This window comes from Anomaloglossus baeobatrachus, chromosome 2, assembly GCF_048569485.1.
Source record: "Anomaloglossus baeobatrachus isolate aAnoBae1 chromosome 2, aAnoBae1.hap1, whole genome shotgun sequence".
In the NCBI taxonomy this organism is placed as follows: domain Eukaryota; kingdom Metazoa; phylum Chordata; class Amphibia; order Anura; family Aromobatidae; genus Anomaloglossus; species Anomaloglossus baeobatrachus.
Window position 1 is genome coordinate 11,970,504 of NC_134354.1, and position 13,993 is coordinate 11,984,496.

At 49.3% G+C, this 13,993-nt stretch overlaps 1 protein-coding gene across 1 annotated transcript in view; it reads left to right on the forward strand.

Moving 5' to 3' along the window:
* Positions 1-8,074: 8,074 nt before the first annotated feature.
* Positions 8,075-13,993, forward strand: part of GRAMD1C (GRAM domain containing 1C) — a 201,468-nt gene continuing 195,549 nt past the window's right edge. Inside the window, 1 exon segment of the mRNA XM_075334880.1 lies at positions 8,075-8,353. Coding sequence (XP_075190995.1) covers positions 8,138-8,353 — 216 coding nt within the window. The 5' untranslated portion in view covers positions 8,075-8,137.

The window sequence follows — 13,993 nt, forward strand, 5'->3', positions numbered from 1 at the left end:
ACACACAGCTGCTGCAGAACCTTATACTACACACAGCTGCTGCAGAACCTTATACTACACACAGCTGCTGCAGAACCTCTTCATACACTGAACTGCTGCAGAACCTATTTATACACTCCATCTGCTGCAGAACCTTATACTATACACAGCTGCTGCAGAACCTCTTCATACACTGAACTGCTGCAGAACCTATTTATACACTCCAACTACTGCAGAACCTTATACTACACACAGCTGCTGCAGAACCTTATACTACACACAGCTGCTGCAGAACCTTATACTACACACAGCTGCTGCAGAACCTTATCCTACACACAGCTGCTGCAGAACCTTATACTACACACAGCTGCTGCAGAACCTTATACTACACACAGCTGCTGCAGAACCTTATACTACACACAGCTGCTGCAGAACCTTATCCTACACACAGCTGCTGCAGAACCTTATACTACACACAGCTGCTGCAGAACCTTATACTACACACAGCTGCTGCAGAACCTTATCCTACACACAGCTGCTGCAGAACCTTATACTACACACAGCTGCTGCAGAACCTTATACTACACACAGCTGCTGCAGAACCTTATACTACACACAGCTGCTGCAGAACCTTATCCTACACACAGCTGCTGCAGAACCTTATACTACACACAGCTGCTGCAGAACCTTATACTACACACAGCTGCTGCAGAACCTTATCCTACACACAGCTGCTGCAGAACCTTATACTACACACAGCTGCTGCAGAACCTTATACTACACACAGCTGCTGCAGAACCTTATCCTACACACAGCTGCTGCAGAACCTCTTCATACACTGAACTGCTGCAGAACCTTATATTACAGCCTTCAGCTGCTGCAGAACCTCTTCATACACTGAACTGCTGCAGAACCTATTTATACACTCCAACTACTGCAGAACCTTATACTATACACAGCTGCTGCAGAACCTCTTCATACACTGAACTGCTGCAGAACCTATTTATACACTCCAACTACTGCAGAACCTTATACTACACACAGCTGCTGCAGAACCTTATACTACACACAGCTGCTGCAGAACCTCTTTATACACTACACTGCTGCAGAACCTTATACTACACACAGCTGCTGCAGAACCTTATACTACACACAGCTGCTGCAGACCCTTATACTACACACAGCTGCTGCAGAACCTCTTCATACACTGAACTGCTGCAGAACCTTATACTATACACAGCTGCTACAGAACCTTATACTACACACAGCTGATGCAGAACCTTATACTACACACAGCTGCTGCAGAACCTCTTCATACACTGAACTGCTCCAGAACCTTATATTACACCCTTCAGCTGCTGCAGAACCTCTTCATACACTGAACTGCTGCAGAACCTATTTATACACTCCAACTACTGCAGAACCTTATACTACACACAGCTGCTGCAGAACCTTATACTACACACAGCTGCTGCAGAACCTTATACTACACACAGCTGCTGCAGAACCTTATACTACACACAGCTGCTGCAGAACCTTATACTACACACAGCTGCTGCAGAACCTTATACTACACACAGCTGCTGCAGAACCTTATACTACACACAGCTGCTGCAGAACCTTATCCTACACACAGCTGCTGCAGAACCTCTTCATACACTGAACTGCTGCAGAACCTTATATTACACCCTTCAGCTGCTGCAGAACCTCTTCATACACTGAACTGCTGCAGAACCTATTTATACACTCCAACTACTGCAGAACCTTATACTATACACAGCTGCTGCAGAACCTCTTCATACACTGAACTGCTGCAGAACCTATTTATACACTCCAACTACTGCAGAACCTTATACTACACACAGCTGCTGCAGAACCTTATACTACACACAGCTGCTGCAGAACCTCTTCATACACTGAACTGCTGCAGAACCTTATATTACACCCTTCAGCTGCTGCAGAACCTCTTCATACACTGAACTGCTGCAGAACCTATTTATACACTCCATCTGCTGCAGAACCTTATACTATACACAGCTGCTGCAGAACCTCTTCATACACTGAACTGCTGCAGAACCTATTTATACACTCCAACTACTGCAGAACCTTATACTACACACAGCTGCTGCAGAACCTTATACTACACACAGCTGCTGCAGAACCTTATACTACACACAGCTGCTGCAGAACCTTATCCTACACACAGCTGCTGCAGAACCTTATACTACACACAGCTGCTGCAGAACCTTATACTACACACAGCTGCTGCAGAACCTTATCCTACACACAGCTGCTGCAGAACCTTATACTACACACAGCTGCTGCAGAACCTTATACTACACACAGCTGCTGCAGAACCTTATCCTACACACAGCTGCTGCAGAACCTTATACTACACACAGCTGCTGCAGAACCTTATCCTACACACAGCTGCTGCAGAACCTTATACTACACACAGCTGCTGCAGAACCTTATCCTACACACAGCTGCTGCAGAACCTTATACTACACACAGCTGCTGCAGAACCTATTTATACACTCCAACTACTGCAGAACCTTATACTACACACAGCTGCTGCAGAACCTTATACTACACACAGCTGCTGCAGAACCTTATACTACACACAGCTGCTGCAGAACCTTATCCTACACACAGCTGCTGCAGAACCTTATACTACACACAGCTGCTGCAGAACCTTATACTACACACAGCTGCTGCAGAACCTTATCCTACACACAGCTGCTGCAGAACCTTATCCTACACACAGCTGCTGCAGAACCTTATACTACACACAGCTGCTGCAGAACCTTATACTACACACAGCTGCTGCAGAACCTTATACTACACACAGCTGCTGCAGAACCTTATCCTACACACAGCTGCTGCAGAACCTTATACTACACACAGCTGCTGCAGAACCTTATCCTACACACAGCTGCTGCAGAACCTTATACTACACACAGCTGCTGCAGAACCTTATACTACACACAGCTGCTGCAGAACCTTATCCTACACACAGCTGCTGCAGAACCTTATACTACACACAGCTGCTGCAGAACCTTATACTACACACAGCTGCTGAAGAACCTTATCCTACACACAGCTGCTGCAGAACCTTATACTACACACAGCTGCTGCAGAACCTTATACTACACACAGCTGCTGCAGAACCTTATCCTACACACAGCTGCTGCAGAACCTTATACTACACACAGCTGCTGCAGAACCTTATACTACACACAGCTGCTGCAGAACCTTATACTACACACAGCTGCTGCAGAACCTTATACTACACACAGCTGCTGCAGAACCTTATCCTACACACAGCTGCTGCAGAACCTTATCCTACACACAGCTGCTGCAGAACCTTATACTACACACAGCTGCTGCAGAACCTTATACTACACACAGCTGCTGCAGACCCTTATACTACACACAGCTGCTGCAGACCCTTATACTACACACAGCTGCTGCAGAACCTTATACTACACACAGCTGCTGCAGAACCTTATACTACACACAGCTGCTGCAGAACCTTATCCTACACACAGCTGCTGCAGAACCTCTTCATACACTGAACTGCTGCAGAACCTTATATTACAGCCTTCAGCTGCTGCAGAACCTCTTCATACACTGAACTGCTGCAGAACCTATTTATACACTCCAACTACTGCAGAACCTTATACTACACACAGCTGCTGCAGAACCTTATACTACACACAGCTGCTGCAGAACCTCTTTATACACTACACTGCTGCAGAACCTTATACTACACACAGCTGCTGCAGAACCTTATACTACACACAGCTGCTGCAGACCCTTATACTACACACAGCTGCTGCAGAACCTCTTCATACACTGAACTGCTGCAGAACCTTATACTATACACAGCTGCTACAGAACCTTATACTACAAACAGCTGATGCAGAACCTTATACTACACACAGCTGCTGCAGAACCTCTTCATACACTGAACTGCTGCAGAACCTTATATTACACCCTTCAGCTGCTGCAGAACCTCTTCATACACTGAACTGCTGCAGAACCTATTTATACACTCCAACTACTGCAGAACCTTATACTACACACAGCTGCTGCAGAACCTTATACTACACACAGCTGCTGCAGAACCTTATACTACACACAGCTGCTGCAGAACCTTATACTACACACAGCTGCTGCAGAACCTTATACTACACACAGCTGCTGCAGAACCTTATACTACACACAGCTGCTGCAGAACCTTATACTACACACAGCTGCTGCAGAACCTTATCCTACACACAGCTGCTGCAGAACCTCTTGATACACTGAACTGCTGCAGAACCTTATATTACACCCTTCAGCTGCTGCAGAACCTCTTCATACACTGAACTGCTACAGAACCTATTTATACACTCCAACTACTGCAGCACCTTATACTACACACAGCTGCTGCAGAACCTTATACTACACACAGCTGCTGCAGAACCTCTTCATACACTACACTGCTGCAGAACCTTATACTACACACAGCTGCTGCAGAACCTTATACTACACACAGCTGCTGCAGAACCTTATACTACACACAGCTGCTGCAGAACCTCTTCATACACTGAACTGCTGCAGAACCTATTTATACACTCCAACTACTGCAGAACCTTATACTACACACAGCTGCTGCAGAACCTTATACTACACACAGCTGCTGCAGAACCTTATACTACACACAGCTGCTGCAGAACCTTATCCTACACACAGCTGCTGCAGAACCTTATACTACACACAGCTGCTGCAGAACCTTATACTACACACAGCTGCTGCAGAACCTTATCCTACACACAGCTGCTGCAGAACCTTATACTACACACAGCTGCTGCAGAACCTTATACTACACACAGCTGCTGCAGAACCTTATCCTACACACAGCTGCTGCAGAACCTCTTCATACACTGAACTGCTGCAGAACCTTATATTACAGCCTTCAGCTGCTGCAGAACCTCTTCATACACTGAACTGCTGCAGAACCTATTTATACACTCCAACTACTGCAGAACCTTATACTATACACAGCTGCTGCAGAACCTCTTCATACACTGAACTGCTGCAGAACCTATTTATACACTCCAACTACTGCAGAACCTTATACTACACACAGCTGCTGCAGAACCTTATACTACACACAGCTGCTGCAGAACCTCTTTATACACTACACTGCTGCAGAACCTTATACTACACACAGCTGCTGCAGAACCTTATACTACACACAGCTGCTGCAGACCCTTATACTACACACAGCTGCTGCAGAACCTCTTCATACACTGAACTGCTGCAGAACCTTATACTACACACAGCTGCTACAGAACCTTATACTACACACAGCTGATGCAGAACCTTATACTACACACAGCTGCTGCAGAACCTCTTCATACACTGAACTGCTCCAGAACCTTATATTACACCCTTCAGCTGCTGCAGAACCTCTTCATACACTGAACTGCTGCAGAACCTATTTATACACTCCAACTACTGCAGAACCTTATACTACACACAGCTGCTGCAGAACCTTTTACTACACACAGCTGCTGCAGAACCTTATACTACACACAGCTGCTGCAGAACCTTATACTACACACAGCTGCTGCAGAACCTTATACTACACACAGCTGCTGCAGAACCTTATACTACACACAGCTGCTGCAGAACCTTATACTACACACAGCTGCTGCAGAACCTTATCCTACACACAGCTGCTGCAGAACCTCTTCATACACTGAACTGCTGCAGAACCTTATATTACACCCTTCAGCTGCTGCAGAACCTCTTCATACACTGAACTGCTGCAGAACCTATTTATACACTCCAACTACTGCAGAACCTTATACTATACACAGCTGCTGCAGAACCTCTTCATACACTGAACTGCTGCAGAACCTATTTATACACTCCAACTACTGCAGAACCTTATACTACACACAGCTGCTGCAGAACCTTATACTACACACAGCTGCTGCAGAACCTCTTCATACACTGAACTGCTGCAGAACCTTATATTACACCCTTCAGCTGCTGCAGAACCTCTTCATACACTGAACTGCTGTAGAACCTATTTATACACTCCATCTGCTGCAGAACCTTATACTATACACAGCTGCTGCAGAACCTCTTCATACACTGAACTGCTGCAGAACCTATTTATACACTCCAACTACTGCAGAACCTTATACTACACACAGCTGCTGCAGAACCTTATACTACACACAGCTGCTGCAGAACCTTATACTACACACAGCTGCTGCAGAACCTTATCCTACACACAGCTGCTGCAGAACCTTATACTACACACAGCTGCTGCAGAACCTTATACTACACACAGCTGCTGCAGAACCTTATCCTACACACAGCTGCTGCAGAACCTTATACTACACACAGCTGCTGCAGAACCTTATACTACACACAGCTGCTGCAGAACCTTATCCTACACACAGCTGCTGCAGAACCTTATACTACACACAGCTGCTGCAGAACCTTATACTACACACAGCTGCTGCAGAACCTTATACTACACACAGCTGCTGCAGAACCTTATCCTACACACAGCTGCTGCAGAACCTTATCCTACACACAGCTGCTGCAGAACCTTATCCTACACACAGCTGCTGCAGAACCTTATACTACACACAGCTGCTGCAGACCCTTATACTACACACAGCTGCTGCAGACCCTTATACTACACACAGCTGCTGCAGAACCTTATCCTACACACAGCTGCTGCAGAACCTTATCCTACACACAGCTGCTGCAGAACCTTATACTACACACAGCTGCTGCAGAACCTTATACTACACACAGCTGCTGCAGAACCTTATCCTACACACAGCTGCTGCAGAACCTTATCCTACACACAGCTGCTGCAGAACCTCTTCATACACTGAACTGCTGCAGAACCTATTTATACACTCCAACTACTGCAGAACCTTATACTATACACAGCTGCTGCAGAACCTCTTCATACACTGAACTGCTGCAGAACCTATTTATACACTCCAACTACTGCAGAACCTTATACTACACACAGCTGCTGCAGAACCTTATACTACACACAGCTGCTGCAGAACCTCTTTATACACTACACTGCTGCAGAACCTTATACTACACACAGCTGCTGCAGAACCTTATACTACACACAGCTGCTGCAGAACCTTATACTACACACAGCTGCTGCAGAACCTCTTCATACACTGAACTGCTGCAGAACCTTATACTATACACAGCTGCTACAGAACCTTATACTACACACAGCTGATGCAGAACCTTATACTACACACAGCTGCTGCAGAACCTTATACTACACACAGCTGATGCAGAACCTTATACTACACACAGCTGCTGCAGAACCTCTTCATACACTGAACTGCTGCAGAACCTTATATTACACCCTTCAGCTGCTGCAGAACCTCTTCATACACTGAACTACTGCAGAACCTTATACTACACACAGCTGCTGCAGAACCTTATACTACACACAGCTGCTGCAGAACCTTATACTACACACAGCTGCTGCAGAACCTTATACTACACACAGCTGCTGCAGAACCTTATACTACACACAGCTGCTGCAGAACCTTATCCTACACACAGCTGCTGCAGAACCTTATACTACACACAGCTGCTGCAGAACCTTATACTACACACAGCTGCTGCAGAACCTTATACTATACACAGCTGCTGCAGAACCTTATACTACACACAGCTGCTGCAGAACCTTATACTATACACAGCTGCTGCAGAACCTATTTATACACTCCAACTACTGCAGAACCTTATACTACACACAGCTGCTGCAGAACCTCTTCATACACTGAACTGCTGCAGAACTATAAACTACATACTTCCGTTGCTGCAGAACGTCGTTATCCACTGCTCAGCTGCTGCAGATCTTCTTTGTGATCCGGGTGGGATGTCCCTCCGGGGTCACCTGTCTCTCCCTCTGTGTCGCCCTCCGTACAGCCGTGGCCACCAGGGGGCGCTGCTCACACTGTGCCTCACTCTGCAGCTGCGGTCTGTGGAGGGATCCCGGAAGTGTAAGACCTAGATGGTTGCCATGGAGACATCTGCTGGGAAGAAGCCGCTATGGAGTCCCGTCACCTAGCAACCGGCATCCTCAGCATCTCCGAGAATGGCGGACACAGAAGAAGGCGCGATGTGTGCGGAGAGCCCGGCTGCAGGGGACCGGGAGAGCGGAGCGGAGCGGGGTGTGCCGGACTCACAGGACGAGGAGGACAGGACCCCCGAGACCGACAGGACCCCCGAGACTGACAGGACCCCCGAGACCGACAGGACCCCCGAGACCGACAGGACCCCCGGAGCCTGGGGCGCGGAGTGGAGCTTCTGGGTAACGTCACCCGCTATTATCTGCAGTTATAGATAAGAGTCTGCCCAACCCTGCAGGGTATATCACACACAGAGGAGACCACCACTGACACACACAGGAGACAACCACTGACACACAGAGGAGACCACCACTGACACACAGAGGAGACAACCACTGACACACAGAGGAGACCACCACTGACACACAGAGGAGACCACCACTGACACACAGAGGAGACCACCACTGACACACAGAGGAGACAACCACTGACACACAGAGGAGACAACCACTGACACACAGAGGAGACAACCACTGACACACAGAGGAGACAACCACTGACACACCGAGGAGACAACCACTGACACACAGAGGAGACCACCACTGACACACAGAGGAGACAACCACTGACACACAGAGGAGACCACCACTGACACACAGAGGAGACAACCACTGACACACAGAGGAGACAACCACTGACACATAGAGGACAACCACTGACACACAGAGGAGACAACCACTGACATACAGAGGAGACAACCACTGACACACAGAGGACAACCACTGACACACAGAGGAGACAACCACTGACACACAGAGGACAACCACTGACACACAGAGGAGACAACCACTGACACACAGAGGACAACCACTGACACACAGAGGACAACCACTGACACACAGAGGAGACAACCACTGACACACAGAGGACAACCACTGACACACAGAGGAGACAACCACTGACACACACAGAAGACAACCACTGACACACAGAGGAGACAACCACTGACACACAGAGGAGACAACCACTGACACACAGAAGAGACAACCACTGACACACAGAGGAGACAACCACTGACACACAGAGGAGACAACCACTGACACACAGGAGACAACCACTGACACACAGAGGAGACAACCACTGACACACAGAGGAGACAACCACTGACACACAGAGGAGACAACCACTGACACACAGAGGAGACAACCACTGACACACAGAGGAGACAACCACTGACACACAGAGGAGACAACCACTGACACACAGAGGAGACAACCACTGACACACAGAGGAGACAACCACTGACACACAGAGGAGACAACCACTGACAGAGGAGACAACCACTGACACACAGAGGAGACCACCACTGACACACAGAGGAGACAACCACTGACACACAGAGGAGACAACCACTGACACACAGAGGAGACAACCACTGACACACAGAGGAGACAACCACTGACACACAGAGGAGACAACCACTGACACACAGAGGAGACAACCACTGACACACAGAGGAGACAACCACTGACACACAGAGGAGACAACCACTGACACACCGAGGAGACCACCACTGACACACAGAGGAGACAACCACTGACACACAGAGGAGACCACCACTGACACACAGAGGAGACCACCACTGACACACAGAGGAGACAACCACTGACACACAGAGGAGACCACCACTGACACACAGAGGAGACCACCACTGACACACAGAGGAGACAACCACTGACACACAGAGGAGACAACCCCTGACACACAGAGGACAACCACTGACACACAGAGGACAACCACTGACACACAGAGGAGACAACCACTGACACACAGAGGAGACAACCACTGACACACAGAGGAGACAACCACTGACACACAGAGGAGACAACCACTGACACACAGAGGAGGCAACCACTGACACACAGAGGAGACCACCACTGACACACAGAGGAGACCACCACTGACACACAGAGGAGACCACCACTGACACACAGAGGAGACAACCACTGAGACACAGAGGAGACAACCACTGACACACAGAGGAGACAACCACTGACACACAGAGGAGACAACCACTGACACACAGAGGAGACCACCACTGACACACAGAGGAGACCACCACTGACACACAGAGGAGACAACCACTGACACACAGAGGAGACAACCACTGACACACAGAGGAGACCACCACTGACACACAGAGGAGACAACCACTGACACACAGAGGAGACAACCACTGACACACAGAGGAGACAACCACTGACACACAGAGGAGACCACCACTGACACACAGAGGAGACCACCACTGACACACAGAGGAGACAACCACTGACACACAGAGGAGACCACCACTGACACACACAGGAGACAACCACTGACACACAGAGGAGACAACCACTGACACACAGAGGAGACCACCACTGACACACAGAGGAGACAACCACTGACACACACAGGAGACAACCACTGACACACAGAGGAGACAACCACTGACACACAGAGGAGACCACCACTGACACACAGAGGAGACCACCACTGACACACAGAGGAGACCACCACTGACACACAGAGGAGACCACCACTGACACACAGAGGAGACCACCACTGACACACAGAGGAGACAACCACTGAGACACAGAGGAGACAACCACTGACACACAGAGGAGACAACCACTGACACACAGAGGAGACAACCACTGACACACAGAGGAGACAACCACTGACACACAGAGGAGACAACCACTGACACACAGAGGAGACATCCACTGACACACAGAGGAGACAACCACTGACACAGAGGAGACAACCACTGACACACAGAGGAGACAACCACTGACACACAGAGGAGACAACCACTGACACACAGAGGAGACAACCACTGACACACAGAGGAGACCACCACTGACACACAGAGGAGACAACCCCTGACACACAGAGGAGACAACCACTGACACACCGAGGAGACAACCACTGACACACAGAGGAGACCACCACTGACACACAGAGGAGACCACCACTGACACACAGAGGAGACAACCACTGACACACAGAGGAGACCACCACTGACACACAGAGGAGACCACCACTGACACACAGAGGAGACCACCACTGACACACAGAGGAGACAACCACTGAGACACAGAGGAGACAACCACTGAGACACAGAGGAGACAACCACTGAGACACAGAGGAGACAACCACTGAGACACAGAGGAGACAACCACTGAGACACAGAGGACAACCACTGACACACAGAGGAGACAATCACTGACACACACAGAGGAGACAACCACTGACACACACAGAGGAGACAACCACTGAGACACAGAGGAGACAACCACTGAGACACAGAGGAGACAACCGCTGAGACACAGAGGAGACAACCACTGACACAGAGGAGACAACCACTGACACACACAGAGGAGACAACCGCTGAGACACAGAGGAGACAACCACTGACACACACAGAGGAGACAACCACTGACACACACAGAGGAGACAACCACTGACACACAGAGGAGACAACCACTGACACACAGAGGAGACAAACACTGACACACAGAGGAGACAAACACTGACACACAGAGGAGGCAACCACTGACACACAGAGGAGGCAACCACTGACACACAGAGGAGGCAACCACTGACACACAGAGGAGACAACCACTGACACACAGAGGAGACAACCACTGACACACAGAGGAGACAACCACTGACACACAGAGGAGACCACCACTGACACACAGAGGAGACAACCACTGACACACAGAGGAGACCACCACTGACACACAGAGGAGACAACCACTGACACACAGAGGAGACCACCACTGACACACAGAGGAGACAACCACTGACACACAGAGGAGACAACCACTGACACACAGAGGAGACAACCACTGACACACAGAGGAGACAACCACTGACACACAGAGGAGACAACCACTGACACACAGAGGAGACAACCACTGACACACAGAGGAGACAACCACTGACACACAGAGGAGACAACCACTGACACACAGAGGAGACAACCACTGACACACAGAGGACAACCACTGACACACAGAGGAGACAACCACTGACACACAGAGGAGACAACCACTGACACACAGAGGAGACAACCACTGACACACAGAGGAGACAACCACTGACACACAGAGGAGACAACCACTGACACACAGAGGAGACAACCACTTACACACAGAGGAGACAACCACTTACACACAGAGGAGACAACCACTGACACACAGAGGAGACAACCACTGACACACAGAGGAGACAACCACTGACACACAGAGGAGACAACCACTGACACACAGAGGACAACCACTGACACACAGAGGAGACAACCACTGACACACAGAGGACAACCACTGACACACAGAGGAGACAACCACTGACACACAGAGGAGACAACCACTGACACACAGAGGAGACAACCACTGACACACAGAGGAGACAACCACTGACACACAGAGGAGACAACCACTGACACACAGAGGAGACAACCACTGACACACAGAGGAGACAACCACTGACACACAGAGGAGACAACCACTGACACACAGAGGAGGCAACCACTGACACACAGAGGAGACAACCACTGACACACAGAGGAGACAACCACTGACACACAGAGGAGACAACCACTGACACACAGAGGAGACAACCACTGACACACAGAGGACAACCACTGACACACAGAGGAGACAACCACTGACACACAGAGGACAACCACTGACACACAGAGGAGACAACCACTGACACACAGAGGAGACAACCACTGACACACAGAGGAGACAACCACTGACACACAGAGGAGACAACCACTGACACACAGAGGACAACCACTGACACACAGAGGAGACAACCACTGACACACAGAGGACAACCACTGACACACAGAGGAGACAACCACTGACACACAGAGGAGACAACCACTGACACACAGAGGAGACAACCACTGACACACAGAGGAGACAACCACTGACACACACAGAAGACAACCACTGACACACAGAGGAGACAACCACTGACACACAGAGGAGACAACCACTGACACACAGAGGAGACAACCACTGACACACAGAGGAGACAACCACTGACACACAGAGGAGACAACCACTGACACATAGAGGACAACCACTGACACACAGAGGAGACAACCACTGACACACAGAGGACAACCACTGACACACAGAGGAGACAACCACTGACACACAGAGGACAACCACTGACACGCAGAGGAGACAACCACTGACACACAGAGGAGACAACCACTGACACACACAGAAGACAACCACTGACACACAGAGGAGACAACCACTGACACACAGAGGAGACAACCACTGACACACAGAGGAGACAACCACTGACACACAGAGGAGACAACCACTGACACACAGAGGAGACAACCACTGACACACAGAGGAGACAACCACTGACACATAGAGGACAACCACTGACACACAGAGGAGACAACCACTGACACACAGAGGAGACAACCACTGACACACAGAGGAGACAACCACTGACACACAGAGGAGACAACCACTGACACACAGAGGAGACCACCACTGACACACAGAGGAGACAACCACTGACACACAGAGGAGACAACCACTGACACAGAGAAGACAACCACTGACACACAGAGGAGACAACCACTGACACACAGAGGAGACAACCACTGACACACAGAGGAGACAACCACTGACACACAGAGGAGACAACCACTGACACACAGAGGAGACCACCACTGACACACAGAGGAGACCACCACTGACACACAGAGGAGACCACCACTGACACACAGAGGAGACAACCACTGAGACACAGAGGAGACAACCACTGAGACACAGAGGAGACAACCACTGAGACAC